At 45.2% G+C, this 18513-nt stretch overlaps 1 protein-coding gene and 1 pseudogene across 5 annotated transcripts in view; one reads left to right on the top strand and one right to left on the bottom strand.

Moving 5' to 3' along the window:
* LOC147012852 (uncharacterized) overlaps positions 1-18513 on the bottom strand; it is an 86990-nt gene that overhangs the window by 41671 nt on the left and 26806 nt on the right. For 3 of the 5 annotated variants that reach the window (XM_085854148.1, XM_085854147.1, XM_085854152.1), the window contains exon 4: positions 14724-14857. In XM_085854148.1, the coding sequence (XP_085710274.1) occupies positions 14724-14857 (134 nt within the window). Of the gene's footprint in view, positions 1-2782; positions 4499-6723; positions 6783-14723; positions 14858-18513 lie in introns of those variants that run through there. The other 2 variants (XM_085854151.1, XM_085854149.1) reach the window with 2 other exon arrangements.
* LOC147012853 (uncharacterized) lies at positions 6756-11290 on the top strand (annotated as a pseudogene).

Below are 18513 nucleotides of genomic sequence, written 5' to 3'. Positions count from 1 at the left end.
AATGATTCCATTTTGGTAAAGATTCGGATTCGGATCCGATAATTTAAATTTTTTAAGTGATTCTTCACCATTGAGAGATGGGGCCAAAAACGATATCTCGCAGGATATCTCAACAAGTTGTGGATAAGTTATGATAAAACTCGGTGGATGAGTTGGCGTGGTAACAAGAACAAGAAGATTACATTTTGGTTCAGGTCTCGATCCAGATCTGACCAATCAGTGGGATACAACATGTAAACTGTTCAGCCTGGTGGAGGTATGAGCTCCACCTACCGAGTGCCTTTCTCGTTACATACTGTTTGAACGTCAGTTTTACCTTGACTACGTCTATTAATTACGTACTATTGAAACACATTTTAAGCCTTGAGTTGAGACCCTGTATACTGCTTCGACGCCTTTGGACCAGTAGACCTTTTAAGACCATTTAGATCGATATTTTAGACCCTTTAGAGTCCATAGTTTAGACGCCTTTTAAAATTAACATCCTTTGGATCTATTTGACCCCTCTCGACCTTCAGACCATTTCAGACCTTACTCTGAAACTCGTTTGACTTTATAGACCCCTTGCACCCCATAGACACCGAAACTCCTTTGATTGGCCCCTTTAGACCCTATAACTGCGACTGGAACATACCCTTTAGACCCTATAACTACTACTGGAACATACCCTTTAGACCCTATAACTACTACTGGAACATACCCTTTAGACCCTATAACTACTACTGGAACATACCCTTTAGACCCTATAACTACTACTGGAACATACCCTTTAGACCCTATAACTACTACTGGAACATACCCTTTAGACCCTATAACTACTACTGGAACATACCCTTTAGACCCTATAACTACTACTGGAACATACCCTTTAGACCCTATAACTACTACTGGAACATACCCTTTAGACCCTATAACTACTACTGGAACATACCCTTTAGACCCTATAACTGCAACTGGTACATACCATTTAGACACTAACTACTACTGGAACATACCCTTTCGACCCTATAACTGCGACTGGTACATACCCTTTAGACACTAACTACTGGAACATACCCTTTAGACACTAACAACTACTGGAACATACCCTTTAGACCCTATAACTGTTACTGGAACATACCCTTTTGACCTTGAGAACCCTTAACACTCTGATAGACCCTTACTACCATTTGCACCCCTTTAACCTCTTTGACCCCAAAGACCTTTGTAACCTCAAGACACTTTTAAACATACACCACACAAACATCAAAAGAGTCTTCTTGCATATTATACTTTTTTTAGCAGCTAATGTGTAAACTTTACCCACCAAGAGGGTTGGTACTCCGTTAGTATTGATTGAAACATGCATTCATACTTTTATTATTACTTTACTTTTCATTCTATTTCTAATACTTCAAGATCAACAAACATGCAACCCCGTCTTTCCCCCAAAATGCACAATCGTAGGTGCATAGAATACCTCAACAGGGTTCTCCTTCTGACTCCCCATTTATTTATCTTTCTTTCCCTCTTCCTCGTCCTCTGTAGCCGCTGCGAACACAATCGATTCGTTTGGGGAAGTTGTCACAAGAGGATCGAGTAAAACTGAAAATGACGGACTCGAGAGCATTTGCTCAGAGTACCACGATAACACCGTTTCCATGGAGACCGCCATGTTTTTTTAAGCGGTGCCGAGCACTCCGCTCCGTTGGAGTGATTGCTTGAGGTCTTTGAATCAAGCAAGCCGCTTATCAAGCGATAGCAAGCTGCTTTCTCACGGAACACACCCTTGGTGCTCCACTGTCTTGTATTTGGATATTTTTCGATTAGAAGAGACTCATTGGGATGAGAACTCTGGAGTCCATCGGTTGAGGATGATGAAAGAGAAGTTGATTTGTTTTTTTTTAATGGATTTGTTCCCTTCGCATTCTGCGAAAGGTTATGTTTTGGTCGGCGTGTATTTATTTATTTATTTATTTGTAATCTTGTGATTCGTATAACTCAAAAAGTATTAAACCAAATTGCATGAAATTTGGTGGGATGATTGGTTATTAGCCAGGAAGCATTCGATTAGTTTTGGGATCGTTCGGGTCAAAGGTCAAGGTCAAGGTCACGAAAAGGTCAAAATCGTCTTTTTACGATAACACGGTCAATTTTTATTCAATTTGCATGCAACTAACGTCAAAATGTTCAGAATTCAACGCCTCATCTTGTGATATGCAATATGACACAATGACGCCAATACTCTTGTTACCGGTTAGGGGTCAAAGGTCAGGGGGGTCACGACCTTGAAAAATATGCGGTTTTTGTCATAACGCGGTCAATTCTTGTCCACTTTACATGAACCCAGCACCAAAATGTTCAGAATTTAATGCCCAATCTTGTGACACAATGACGTCATAACATGTCACCGGTTGGGGTAAAATGTCGGGGGGGGGGGTCACGCCCTTGAAAAATATGCAGTTTTCGGCATAACTCAGTCAATTCTTATTCGATTTGCATGAAACCAGCATCAAACCAGTTCCCCACACTCGTACCAAGAACAAAAAAAGTAGTGGCGGCGAAGGTATGTGCTCTATGAGTGCCCGTTCTAGTTTATTAATGTACCAAGTTTAAGTTTGGAAATTTGGAAAGACATGATATAATTGTGCAGTTAAACCAATATTCCTCATTGGTGGAGGACTGGAGACTTTAAACCACACTGTCGATCCAATGGTGGATCGACGCCGAACCACGTCCTCGACATGCTCGGTCTTTGGCAGAATTAGGGAGAGACAATCAATTAATAGATGTCTGGCATATTGAGCATCCTCAACGACGTTCTCTTGTTCGAGGTGTGTACTCCAGGTGCAATGGTGCATGCATACACCTGTTCAGAGTCGGTAGAATCTAAAGTGCTCATATTTTCTCCACATTAACCAATAACTTGTCAAACCCCCGAATTAATGATTAAATAATACGTCATGGCTTCAAAGAACTGTTCCTCCACCCTCAGGATAAAGGTCGAACTCACGAACTGCACTGGTGTGTGCGCTTATCCCCGTGCTTTGTGCAACTCCAATCTCCTTCCTTCCTCACCTTTACTTGCTATCGGAACATATTCACCGAGCAAGACTTTCGTGAAGCTCATGGTTTTGAAGACATTGCTCGAAGTTAATGATCCTGATGTTATTGCTCAAGATTAATTATGTGGATGTTATTGCACTATATTATTGATGTTAGTGTTCTTGCCTGAGGTCAAAGATCCTGAAGTTATTGCCCAAGGTTAAAGATCCTGATGATATTGCTCGAGGTTAATGATGCTGATGTTATTGCCCGAGGTTAATGATCCTGATATTGCTCAAGGTTAAACATACTAATGGTATTGCTTGGGGTTAATTGCATGGATGTTGTTGGACTGCATTATTGATATTGATGTTATTGCCCGAGGTTAAAGATCCTGATGTTATTGCCCGAGGTTAAAGATCCTGATGATATTGCTCCAGGTTATAGTACAGGCATTATATGACATGACCTCACACAAATTGCAACAGAAACTCTTCCAACTGGTTTATTCTCATAAATATGTCCTGTATAACATAACATAAGTCCTAAGGAATCCAAGTGGTGGAAACTATTGAAAAGTACTGAAATCGGTGATGGCATTTTTCTCCATTGCCGCCCATGTTAAAATAATGGATTTTTGCATGTCTGCTTGTCTGATGTCCACACAAAGGGTTCAGTACTATCCACAATCTACCAGAAACCTTGTTTTACATGAGACATGATAGTGTGTGCAGTACAGTGCATGTTCAAAAGGAAATTCACAACAAATTGAAGAGATTTGCATTGTAAAAACGGTCAAGTTGAAAGTTGCAAAATGTGCAATCAGTGAAATTCATGTGTGGTTATTTGGCACAGTTACTGTACTTTAAAAATGAATACTCATGTTTTTTTTTACATTATTGCAGTGCCATCACATCCTGAACAATGAGTGGCACTCCAAGATGTGCCATTTGTAAGGACCCTGCAGAGGGGGGCGGACAGCCACCAACCACACTTACTGAAAAGGGGAGTGACACCATTAACCGAGCAAGTAAATCCAGAAATGATGACAGTCATACATCACCTGGGGAACTGGTTCATCAAGTCTGCCTCAAGAAATATACCAGCCAACAACAAATAGCGAAAGCACTAAAGGAGAAAGAACAAGAGCAAGTCGACAGGCATGAGCGACTACGCTCAGCTGATGAGAAGGAGTTCCATTATGACAGAGACTGTCTGTTCTGTGGGAGGTCAGCACATGTTGGGACCAAGAGGAAGAGTTCTGATTGGACTGTATTCCCAGTGAGGACAGTTGAGTTCAAGGATACGCTCTTGAAATCTTGCAATGAAAGAGGAGATGCCTGGGCAGTCATAGTGAAAGCTCTTGTGTTGCATGTGTATGACCTGCATGCTGCAGATGCAGTGTATCACCAAGTGTGAAGCGTAAATTTCCGTACCAAGAAGCAAATGCCAACAGCTCATCAAACCAGCGAAACTGAGGTAAAGAAAACAAAACTGGGTTGGCCACAAGACAAAGAAAGATTTAATGCCTTTCTGGAAGTTGCGAACTTTCTCGAAGAAAATGACAAAGAACAGATCACGATCAATGATCTTGTTAGCCAGATGGAAAACAATCTTAAAGGCTCAGAATGTTAAGGCCCAGTCACACCTTGACGTTTTAGCCAGCTTATGCCGATTTTTTGAAAATTTGTCTAAAACGCTGGTACACGTCGAATACGTTATGGGTAAGTTTTGATAACATTTAGAGCACGCTGAAAAACAATGCCATACGTCGTTGTACTCTGGCTTTAAACGTTGAACTTTTGGGTTTTCCTCAAATTTTTTCATGCTCGAAATTTTACGACGTATGCCGGCGTACGACTCACACGTTCCGCTGCGCTGGCCATAAGCTGTAGGCACGTTATGCGATCGTTGACACATGTTGAAACACGTTACTTGTAAGTTACTCATAAGTCAAAACACGTCGAGGTAATGTTTAGCGTACCCGAAACTTATTTCTAACCTATGAGTAACGTTTTGTAAGCACGCAACACGAACATTGTTCATACTTTGCAACACGTTACTTGAAAAGTACTACTACTACTACTACTACTACTACTACTACCAACATCGACATCAGTAAATTCTCTCCAACTACTACTACTACTACTACTACTACGAATATCGACATCACTAAATTCTCTCGAACTACTACTACTACTACTACTACTACCAACATCGACATCACTAAATTCTCTCGAACTGATACTACTACTACTACTACTACTACTACTACTAACATCGAGATCACTAAATTCTCTCGAACTACTACTACTACGACTACTAATAACATCGACATCACTAAATTCTCTAATTCTCTCGAACTACTACTACTACTACTACTAACATCCACATCACTAAATTCTCTCGAACTACTACTGCTACTACTACTGCTACTACTAATACTACTACTAACATTGATAAATTCTCTCCAACTACTACTACTACCAACATCGACATCACTAAATTCTCTCCAACTACTACTACTACTACTACTAACATCGAGATCACTAAATTCTCTCGAACTACTACTACTACTAATAACATCGACATCACTAAATTCTCTCGAACTTCTACTACTACTACTACTACTACTGACATTGACATCTACTCAACATGGAGTCTGGAACACTGATGGGTTCCTCTTGTGAAGCCCATTTGTATATACCAATTCCCCTAAACGATACCAATACGCCATTATATGGTAGCTGTAAGTTAGAAACACGTTCAGTAAGTTCTGTGGTCGTCCGGAATACGGTCAATAACATTCGTCTACATACGCCAATGTGCGTTTGAGATACGTTACACATAGGTTGAAAGCACGCTACTAATATGTTCAAAGCGCGTTACTCGTAGGTTAAAAATTAAGTTTCGGGTATGCTAAACATAACCTCGACGTGTTTCGACTTATGAGTAACTTACAAGTAACGCGTGGCCGACGTTTGTAAACGATCGCGGAGCGTGCCGAGAACTTATGCCAGCGTATGCAGAACTTGTGAGCCATACGTCGAGTACGTCGTAAAATTTTCAGCATGCTTGAAATTTCACGACGTACTAGACGTACCACGTAATATGCCAGCGTACTTCATTGTTTTTCATCGTGCTCCTAACGTATACACAACTTACCCATACCGTATTCGACGTGTCCCAGCGTTTTAGACACATTTTTCATAGGTCGGCATACGCTGGCTAAATCGTCAAGGTGTGACTGCGATGTTGACACTTCCGATTTTCAGGCGGTTTTTCTGCGTGCGGCAGGTTTTTAACAGAGAACGTCACGAGTTCGTCGGCGATACGTGCAGCGCGCTATGACTAAGTTAAACTATCGTTGGGCATAGGTTGTGAACGCCGACAACAGGCTAAGCATTTGTTGGTATAAGTTATCTATAACACAACGAAACGTTCTGTGCCCGTTACTAATACGTTATGCATACGACCAACATGTTATGAATACGACCAAATCTAAAAAAAAAAACTGAAAACTTCAGCGTACGCCAACGTTTTACGTGCATTTTTATACGTTGCCATTCCTGGCTAAAACGTCAAGGTGTGACTGGGCCTTTAAGTTTATGGCTACATGCAAATGAAGTTCAAACTGAAGGAACAGTTTGGTGACAGAATCATCCACACCGAGATTAATGGGAAGCCAAATGTGGTTACCTTCAGAAGCACAGCCAAAGGGATCCCCCAGATATTTTATGCTCACAGAAAAGCTGATCCTGAAACAGAGAAGAAGAGGATTATTGAAACTGCTGCCAAACTTATCAAAAATGACATCAAATCAGTGGAAACATACCATGATGTATATCCTGACTGTGAATCACTGAAGTCTGAAGAGGATGCCATCCACTTTCTTCCAGAAAGCCTCAGGGTTCGACTGAAAGGGTTGTTTGGGGTAAAAAATGCTGGCATGAAAACTGCCTCCATCGGACAAGCAATCATGCAGGCGACCCGACCAAGAGTTATTCTGGCGCCACTGCAGATTGGGATAGGAGTCCAGGTCCACCACCACTTTGCATCACGCTTCCTGGTCAATACGCTTCACAAGCTTGGATTCTGCTGCTCCTACAAGGAGGTGCAAACATTTGTTTGCAATGCTGTGGTGTCGCTTAGAACTGACATTCCTGGCATCTCCGGTGAGTTCGTCCAGTACGCCGGTGACAATGTGGACCACAACATTCGCACCCTGGATGGCAACAACACCTTTCATGGTATGGGGATGATTGCTGCAGTTACACCAGCTACCAAGATCATCAATCCCATCCTGAGAGCAAAGGTCACCCCTGATGTATCCATGGTGGGAAGAGTTCCAATTCTGTTCCACAGGGAAGCAGGTAGCGGAACAGACGCAGTGACGTAACAGAAGCTTGTCACTGGAGGCACAAGACCCAACGGCAGACCTAGATCTTATATGGAAGACAGCCATCATTTTTGCCTCACCAAGGCCAGCATGGTCTGGGATGATGCAGTTTGTACAGCATGGCAATCATCCAGGGAAATCATCCTTCGTCTTACTTCCAATGATCAACATGAATCCCAGTGACACCACATGCATCTTCTCAACACTGAAGTTTGTAAGTGAGCATGCCCGCTGCCACAATGCCACACCAATCAGTACCTTTGATCAACCACGATGGTGGAAGGCCCTCTTGATCATCGATGCTGAACCGGAAGGAAGCGACTTGAGCAACATAGACCTGAGACTTGGAGGCTTCCACACCGAGATGAATTTCCTGGGGTCCATCGGGAATTTAATGGCTGGATCTGGGTTACAAGAAGTTCTGGAGCTCGTCTATGCAGACAACGCCGTGGTGCACATGATGACAGGGAAGGCAATTGCACGGGCTGTGCATGCACACCTCCTTGTCGATGGTGTCCTCAATGCCATGATTGTGTCTGACGCACTTGATGTAGCTCTCCCTCAACAGTCTGGTGAGCCAGAAGATGCAGATTCACAGGAGAACACTGATGCACAGATGTCATCAGATGAAGATACTCCAGCTAGAGATGGGACAGGAAACCCTGATCTGGATGAAGTTGCTGTCCTCTATGAACATTTTATAGAGGGATCAGTGCCTGCAAAGGAAGCTTCTCATGCTGATGTGGTGCTCAGAATTAAGGAACTGCTAAGAAACAAAACCAAATCCCTGAAATCCTCAAGTAGAACTGCTGCCCTCTGGTTGCAGTATATGGATATGGTTGACATACTTCGCAAGTTTCTGAGAGCAGAACGTACCCGAAACTGGGCACTGCACCTTGAGGAAATATCAGAAATGCTTCCCTTTATTGCAGCATCTGGGCACAATCTCTACACGAAATCGGCTAGGATCTATGTGCAGCGGATGTGCAAGCTCCAGGAGGAACATCCAGATGTCTACCGGTGTTTTGAAGAGGGATTCCATGTGGTCAGAAGAAGTGATCGCCTATGGGCTGGCCTGTCCGTAGATCTCATCATTGAACAAGTGTCAATGAGAAACATGAGGACCAGTGGTGGCCTCACAAAAGGGCGAGGGATGACAGAACAGCAGCGTGTAATATGGCTCCTCACCATGCCAGCTTGCGCTGAAGTCAACAATGCCATGCAAGAGCTAACATGAGTCAATTACAACACTGGTGAGCAAAGCAAGGACATGACAGATGCAAGGCAAGCACGTGACCTGAAGGACACACATGCAGTTCTGAACTATCTCCATGAAAGAAACCCCTTCTGCCCTGATCCAAGCTTGCACAGTGTCTCGACTGGGGTCCATGCACACACTACTGTGAATGTTGACAAGGCAAAGACCATCGGGAACATAATCTTGGCCAGCATGGATGGACCACTGCTGCATATGGTCCTCATTGGTGGAGGACTGGAGACTTTAAACCGCACTGTCGATCCAATGCTGGATCGACGCCGAACCACGTCCTCGACATGCTCGGTCTTTGGCATATGCAGACACACCACTGCTGAGTACACATTCATGAAAAGGGATCAGGGAATCACCTTGAGCACGCAATCATCAGTGAAGATTGGTGGCGAAGCAGTGCAGGTGGATCCTCAACTACTTTTCCAGCGACTCACAGTTGCTGCAAAAGCATCACGAGATCTGGTGTCAGTATTCAAGTATGAGCTGCGCAGTCATCCACCAGCACTGTTTGACACCTCCCTAATGCTCCGACAGCCACAGAAGCCAGTGTGAGCAGATGCCATCTTGGCCTTCCTCACACCTGACCTTCCAGGGATCACAGGCCAGGTTCAGTACGTGCTGGATGGTGGAGCACTTGTTCAGCGCATCCCATGGACACATGGATCCACATACAATAACATCTGCAGGTTGTACACCGAGTATGTCACAAGAAAGTATGGGGATGCAATTGTCGTTTTCGATGGTTATGAGGGTACATCCACCAAGTACATGACACACCAGAGACGAGCAGGTAGGAGGACTGGAGCAAACGCGACTTTTGATGAGGGCATCTCTGTTACAATGAAGAAAGACGAGTTCCTCGCAAACAACACAAACAAGCAACAGTTCATCAACATGCTCAGTGGCAAACTGCAGAACAAGAACTGTCAGATGGATCATGCTTCAGGTGATGCTCATCTCCTCATAGTGCAGAAAGCAGTGGAGTCTTCAACCACAACAAACACTGTGCTCATCGGTGATGATACAGATCTGCTCATGCTCCTTATCTACCATACCAAGCGTGAGTCACATGACCTCTTCTTCCAACCTGAGACAAAGAAGAGCACAAAGAACCCACATGTCTGGAACATCAAGGCTCTCAAGCAGCAAACTCGGTCCCAGTGTGTGCACTCACATTCTCTTCATCCACGCGATCCTTGGGTGTGATACTACATCCCACCTGTATGGCATTGGTAAAGGAGCCGCCCTCAAGACATTCACAACCAGTGATGACTTCCGTGAGCAAACTACAGTGTTTGACACACCGTCAGCTTCCACAGCAGATGTGGCAGCAGGAGGGAATGCTTTGGTCTGCCTGTACAATGGTAAGCCTGGAGAGGGACTCAACTCACTACGACACAAGCACTTTAGTGAGAAGGTGGCTACTAGAACTTCTTATGTACAGCCACAGAACCTACCACCTACCTCTGCAGCAGCAAAGTACCACAGTCTTCGCGTATACTACCAGGTGCAGCAGTGGAAGGGAACCGTGGATTAACTCCTGCCGCCAGACTGGGGATGGAAAGAAAGTGATGGGGGGCTCATCCCTGTCCAAACTGACTAACCACCAGCTCCCCAGGAACTCCTGCAGGTCATCAGATGCAGCTGCAAGAAATTGCAGCAGCCTAAGGTGCACATGCAAGAAGCACGACATTGAGTGCTCTGTTGCATGTAGCAACTGCAAAGGATCAGGGTGTGCAAATTCATTTCAGACTGAATGTGATGATTATGACGATGATGAAACCAGTGGTTGAGTAACCAGACAACTTAAAATATTATGTTGCCTTATATAGTATAATAGTGCTGTTACTTTAAAATAATGTCTTCAGAAGCACATGACTTTTTATCGTTACACATTATTAGTTGTGTTGAACATCAGTGCATGCACTAATAAAGTATATACGCCAGGCCATAATAAATGGATTTAAATCATTTAGAGGTCTTATCTGAAGGCACGGGTCATCTTAATAATAAAACCAGACCATCTTTCTATGGAAATATGTGTTTAGTATTACATATATAGTTAGAGCGTTGCTAAATATCCCATTATAAAGTAGCAAAAAGTGGTACCAGAGTACGGCTAAGAAACATTTTGGGGAAAAAAAAATTCACTCTTTCATTCCTCTTTTTCCCACCTTTGGAATAAACTCCCTCACGCGATTCAATCCCACTCTTCCCTCCAGGCCTTCAAAACAGCTGTTCACCACCACCTCTTATCATCCCCAATCCAAATCCTCGATCTTTTCTACCCCCGATAATCCACCCAAGCCCACCTCCTTCAAACTCCCTGCTTTCCTTCCTGAAAGTCCCTGCAATGTCCATCTTGTATTCCCCATGTTCCCCACCCCATCCCTCTCCCTTCCACAGTTCACCTAATGTATCTGTTTCCCACTATTTTGTCCTTCTCACTCCCGCCCCTCTTGTCTCATGCCCCCTTTGCTGTGCGTTGTGTGCTAGCTCTCACACGGGCCTCACCAAGGCATACAAAAAAAATTAAAAAAAATTAACATTTAAAAAAAAAAATCATTTTCATTTCTAAAAAAATTTTTTTCCACCACTTGGATTCATTAGGACTTTTTATATGTTATAGAGGACACATTTATGAGTAATGAACAGTTATCAGATTTTCTGTTGCAATTTGTGTGAGGTTCAGTCCTTATTTGTCATACTAGTGCATGTCCATAGGTGCAAACAAAAAAAATTAAAAAAAACTTTCAAACCTCGTGCCAGAAACAACAACCACAGGCCGTTCCTTCACTCTCACGTGCCCGTATGTGCAAAAAAAAAAAAAAAACTTTAAAAACACTTGCAAGAAACATCCACACATGTTGTAAAAACAACGTAAATGACGACTGGATTGGGGCATTGTGTTTAAGGAAATCGAGAAAGAAAGAGTACAGTAAGTCGATAAATTGAGAAAAAAAAAATCGAGAAAGAATACAGTAAGTCGTCACAATCCGGAAGTCCGGAAGTTAAGTCCTCACTGTCCGGAAGTTCGCATATTGCAGTTATGATTCTTCGCAATTTAGTTTTAATGGCCAATTATTCAATTAGCGCCAACGTATTTTGCCTTTTCGCAATGTCATCGCAAGGAAAAACACAAAGAGAAGAGGAAACAAAAAAAAAAAACTTTCAAACCGCGAGCCAGAAACGACAACCACACAGTTCCTTCGCTCTCGTGTTCTCGCGACAACCACACTTCCACACACAGAGTTAATTAAAATCCAAATTAAAATCAAGTTTACCTCCCTGTCTTTGCTTGCCATGACATTCGCTGCCATGTAACCGGCACGGCCCGTGACATCATCGTCGGCCGGCCGAGCACTGGCTTACGCAGCAACGTGTCATGTCATTGGTTGGTAAATAAATGGCCATAACTTGGGAAGCACTTGTCCGATTAATAGCAAACATTGAAAAGGCACATCCTCAGGTCCCCAGCAATATACCTGGCAAGTTTAAATTAGATCGGACCAGTGGTTGTCGAGAAACAGCGGTCACACACACACACACACACACACACACACACACACACACACACACACACACACACACACACACACACACACACACACACACACACACACACACACACACACACACACACACACACACACACACACACACACACACACACACACACACACACACACACACACACTGCTGGAATCATAGATAGATAACGCCTGGACTAATTGTATAAGCTCTAATACGAGCCTTGACATTGTATCAGCTCTAACACAACCCTTGACATTGTTTTTGGTCTTTTTCAAGCCTTGACATCGTCTGCATTAAAATGGTGAATGAAAAAAAACATGGCCAAGACACTCGGTGTCCCATGATATTGTTGCGGTTCTCAAAACCGCATGCATACAACAGATAGGTCTCCCAAGACAGTTATGCTATTATTATACGTGAAGGTCATCCCCTTCCTTTTGTTTAGCGGAACAGGGAGTGCATTGCGATGATCTAATAGTTAGGGTTGCTAAATCATTTTCTTTTCATCACCACTCTTCTTTTTTTCCGGGATAAATCAGTTACGTGCGCTTTCGAAGGATCCGCTGTATCCGGAGTCTCGTTCCCAGGCGAGCCCGAAACCCGGCATGTGCGGCAAGTCACGTGCGCTTTCGCAGTAAGGTGGGCAAACTGCTGTGCCACCGCGAAGGATCCGCTGTATCCGGAGTCTCATTCCCGGGCAAGCCCGAAACCCGACATGTGCGGCGAGTCACGTACGCTCGGTGCTGGACTGTCAATTTGAGCTTCCAATAAGCTGGGGAGAATTGCCGATTGCATTGGAAAGGCATGCGAACAAATATCTCTTGAAAGGATGCACAAAATGGTGTTTTTCACAGCAAGACTATCCACAGTACCCTCTGCCCTGCTTGCCCTCGTCTCGTTTACCACAGCGTACCGTCCTTCACCTGACACGACGTGCAGTCCACGATGACCCGAGATCTCAGAGCAAACACCCCGGGATCCACGAGCGGCTCCGAATGAGGATATGTGGTCGGTCCGGGAGGTTCCCCGGAAGACCACGGGTCCATGGTCGGTTCACCCGAAGGCAAGGGGTCCAGACCCGATGAAGATTTACTTGTGATTCACGTGCCGATTTCGATGTGGGCGATTCGTGTCATGTCATGGGGTCAGAGCGAGGTGTGTACACTGTCTGGGGTGGCCTTGCCAGAAACGAAGTGAGGCGGTTTCTGGCCCAAGCTGGTGGGCCATGTGAGGGGTCGGGCCAATCGAAGCGCCCGATTCAGGCGATGACGTTGAATTCGGCATGGCCCCCTCCCACCGGGCTTTGGGCCCAATAAAAGACGGAGAAGTTCCTCCGTCTTGTGTGTGTTTTCACACGGTGTGCTCCTGCTTCTCGTCTCGTCTCCCCCCATGCCTCGACGTCGACTCCACCCGCCTGCCTGGTCCCGCCCACTACTCGACCCTCGCACTCTGGACTCCGCCCTTCTCCACTCAAGCTCCTCCTTCACGAGCACAGTCTACACATGTGCGGCTGGGGCCAGAGACAACGCAACTACTGTCGGGTACCGCACCACGGAGCATACCCCCCCACCCCGAAACGTATTGGTGGCGAGTCGTGCCATCGGGCGCCCAGGTACCGAGAGCATAACCTTAATTCCCCTCCCTCCCTGGTTACAAAAGTACCTTCTCATCGGGGTTTCTTTTTCTGTGTGTGTGTGTGTGTGTCTGAGTGTGCTGGCGCCTGTCTGCTAAGTAAGTCTGGAGAAGATCATTATTGTTGTTACTGTTATTAATTTCACGTCAAGTCTGCTCTGTGTCTGCTTTCGTAAGTTGTTGGTGTTGTTATCACACCACACCTCTCTCCTCTATCACTGCGTTACATACCCCAATAAATCTTTACTGTGCCACATATTTTTCCTCACCCATTGTAAATAAATTATCATTATTAGGAATGTTCCCTGCTCGTCTTTGTCTTTTCTCCCATTGGTCCAGCATGGTCCAAATCCTACTCTAGCCAGGACTTTATTCCCAACGATCCATTCCTTTTAGCCGGTACGTCCTTGGCAGTGGCGCTCGGCTGCATCCGATCTGGCTAAGTGATCCGATCCGGTAGGATGATCCGGTTCGGACAAGGCGTACCGAGGGTGTGGTTCCCCAGTAATTAAATCACATGATTAATTAGGTAACCTGATTAAAAATAAACGGGAAGACCTTAGGTCACGCGGTTGAGTTATTGGAGTCCACGGTCGGTTAAGCGTCCCACTGCGTCATGGAATTATCCATGTGCGACGGCCTACAATTCCAGGGAGTCTGGTGGGAATCTACATAGCTTCCCCCACCTCGTGGTCTTCTCACCTGACCCCGCCGGCCCGCAATAATATCATAATTATCATTAAAATATTATACGTGAGTAATCACACTGATGGTGAAAACATTGTGTCAATCGGATAAGCAGTTGCAGAGAAAACAGAGAAAATCATCACAGGTGGACTAATGAAGAACCCAAAAACTTCATACCTCTGGCGACTTCGGCAGTGGAGGCGACTTCGTATAAAAACCATCGGGGCAATACCTCTGGGGGCTCACCAACCAGCGGCTGGATAACATAACCAGGGATCCACTGGTAGGCATGGATAACCCACGAAATACGTCTGCAACGGAAAAAGAAAGTAAATACCTGTGCATTTATTTTTGAATGCAATGAACACACCTTGGTACATCACTGGTCATAAAGGTTGTGGTCAAGTTTCATTGAAATTGTTTGTGTGGTTTCAGAGAAGAAAGCAAATACATATTTTGGGGGACATCCCCCACATACAACCCTTAGACCCCAATGTTTTTTAATGTCGTGAACAAACTTTCATACTTCACGGGTGATGAAGTCGGTGTTCAAGTTCGGAATTTTGTGGGTAGTTTCTGAGAAGAAAGTAAATATCTCATTTGGTGGGCAAACCCCTCGAAAGAGACCCAGATTTTTTAATACCATGAACAACCTTTGGAACATCACGGGTGTCATGTTCTGTGAAGCTACCGCCATGCGCATGCACAGTGTGTGCCTCCTGGGGTAATAAACGTGGAGCTTCAACGTATGTGGTGTCTGGCCTTTCACCCCGCAATCCTTGGGATACGCCACAATTGGCGACGAGTTTCGAGCTTTGCCAAGTCGGCATTGCTCACGATGGTGTCCGTGGGGACTCTGGTGGAGTACCAGCCAGATGAGAACTGGGAAGACTTTGCTGATCGTTGGGACAATACTTCATCGCTAACAAGATGGCGGTGGCAGAAAATGCTGATCGTAGCCGGGCCATTCTGCTCACAGTGTGTGGCAAAACAACATATACCCTGATGAAGGATCTGGTTACTCCCGATAAACCGAAGGCCAAAACCTTCGATGAACTGGTCGAGATTGTGGCCAGACACGACAAGCCGAAACCCGAGAAAATCGTATCCTGGAACAAGTTCTACACTCATGGGAGGAAGGAAGGTAGGTCGGTATCTGAGTTTGTTGCTGACCTTCGCAGATTGGCTGAACATTGTGAATTCGGTGCCACGTTTTATGAGATGTTGAGAGATGTTTTCGTTCTTGGCATCAATAAGGAGACGATCCTCCGGAAATTGTTGGTTGTTCCCGATCTCGATCTGACTAAAGCTGTGTCAATCGCAACTGCCTGCACGACTACGGATGAGGGGCTGCATGTTATCAGCGGCAGAGAGTGAGAGTCCCAGCCAAGTTCATGCAATGATGTGAACAAACTGAGCTCATTGTCATCAGCTGTGAAGCCCAGCTATCCTCAATTTCACAAATCTGCTCAACACATCACGTCATTCCATAATGCGAGTTCGTCTGTGCCAAAGCAGAGCAGTGGATCATCTGGTTCTCCAACAGGTAAACCGTGCTGGCATTGTGGGGGCAGGCACTTACCCCACCTGTGTCGTTTCAAACATTGCTCCTGTCATAACTGTGGGAAACCTGGCCAAGATGTGTCGCCAGACATCCCAAAACGGTACGAATCACATGATCGGTTTGGCCACGTGAATGACCGGTGGTGAAGCAATACCTCCTGGGTGTACTGTAGGCAAGGGAAAATTTATATGACAAATGACAGATTGTGTTTGTGTATTTTTTTAAAAAGGGAAGAGGGTGATAAATAAAAAGAAAAACGAAATTAAAAAAAAAAAAAAATTTAGAGCTTGACTCAATAAATATTCAAAATGAACAATTAAGGCAACAACGGCCTTCCTAATCCCCAATATGCACAGTGGCAAACCAATGGCAGAAATGACAAAGAACCAGCTGGTACATTCAACAAGAGGGGAATTTATTTACAATAATTGGGGGACGAGGGGAGCACGTAAGGGCAGAGTTATCCGAATAAAGAAGGGAATCAAATGTACAAGCAATTCCTTAAACAATTCTACTTAGAGACAGGGCCCACGGACACACAAATACCCCAGAAAGAGATGGACCTCGAGGTCTTTATTGCCCCTTCAGCTCGGGAGGGAAGATGAGCTGAGGGAAGAGAGCATGGCTGGCTACCTGGCCACGTTCGCGCGGCTGGACGACCTCACCTTCCCGGAGCATCAGGTGCCAAAGAACGGACCAGGGCAGCCGAACCCAGAGGAGGTGAGACGAGGTGATCTCCCGTGATGAGATGGTCGACCGCTTGTTGTAATGCGCCAGCCGAGACGCCTCAGATGCGCGGGATGCAGTCAGCCGCAGACCCAGACAGAAGAGCGCTCGAGCAGACGGGACGCAATCATCAATCAATTCCATCATTTTTTGGGGCCGGGTCCTCTCCCCAGTCGCCTGCTTCCATTGGGTGGATGGCCTGTCGCGGCTCCGCCTTCTTGAAAAAGGACAGCCCCGGCTTTGGTCCGCTCGTCACCCATTGGGCGGAAAATGACGCATACCCTTATTTGGCGCGAAACCAGAATGAAGCGCTCCATGCACATATTTGGGGCCAAACCAGAGTGAAACGCTTCGTGACCATATTGGGTGCGAAATCCACACCGCCTGGGGCATGGAATTCTGCCCACGCAGCATGACCGCATGCCGGCGAGCGCGCGAATAGCGCGGACAATGCCGCGGTCGACCAAGCAGAGGGTTATCATTGTTGGGGTAAAAATCCTATCTATAAAATAACTGCAGCGCACGCACACTTAATTCCCATTCGACATAAGGGAAAGGGACCTGTCTATCCACATTTACTAAACGAAATACCTGAGGTACGGGAACCTGAATGTTGAGTGCTCATGCTGCCAGATTCGTAACAATATGACCATGGGCAGATGTTATCCCTGAGGCAGTCATCGTCTTGCTCTCTTTTAGCATTAGTTTGCAACCTGTAATAAATGAAACTTTCCTGCACTTTCATGCTGTACCTACTTGACTTGGTTGGAATCATTAATGCGTCACACATGAATATCTTGCTGTCATGGTATTGGAGTGTGTGGAGTGGGCAATGCTGGTGACGTGCTCCAGGGTGGCCTGTGTTCAAGACTTTCTACTCTCCACACTTTGCTACACGCTGGCTATTCTGCTCCTGTATGCCTCCGGTTACACTGCATGTAGTGTGATGGACTTCGACAACAGTGCCTTGCACATGATGCCCTTCACATTCACCTATGCTCTGTCCTACACCAAGTTTAACCAAACATGGTTACTCATTCACCATGGCGGAGCATGAGATTGTGGTGGGGGAAAGGAGACTCGGTGAAAGACTCTACTCTGCAAAGTGGCGTTGGATTTTAGAAGGGAAATGCTTGTGGCCGCCTTTTCTTCCTCGTTGGAGAAATGCCATGAGCTTTCTCAACACCAAAGTTACTGTCAACAATTAATGACTAAAAAATAAAAACTGATCTCAATCATGAAATGCAACATTGCAGTGAGACAACACCATCCTCGTTGGAGGTACTGCATGCACCCAAGGATGATAAGCAACATGCAGGAGAACATTAAGGCCCTGAAACCCAGGACAACATAAAGTGCGCAAGGACTTGTCTGGACTAGTACCTCCGTCCTTGTATCACCGTTCGAGTGCGCAAGCACCTGTCTGGACCAGCGCCTCCATCATTGTATCACCGTTCACCTCCTCGCAAAGATGGATCAGCAAGCTGTGTGAAACTTTATTGGTGAACTTTGATGGGGGAGGGCTGGGCTCGGTGAACCTCACTTGGTTGCTGATGTCCCAGGAATATGGAATGTTCATTCAAGAATTGCCGATGTGAACTTTTTAAAATTCATAAATTTAAATTGATTGTGATGTTGTCTGAAATAAAAACAGGGAGGAATGTGAATGCAAATTTG

Source organism: Eptatretus burgeri, chromosome 14, assembly GCF_056783735.1.
Source record: "Eptatretus burgeri isolate ZD-2024b chromosome 14, Ebu_testis_v1, whole genome shotgun sequence".
Classification (NCBI taxonomy): domain Eukaryota; kingdom Metazoa; phylum Chordata; class Myxini; order Myxiniformes; family Myxinidae; genus Eptatretus; species Eptatretus burgeri.
This window is presented reverse-complemented; position numbering and strand designations above follow the sequence as displayed.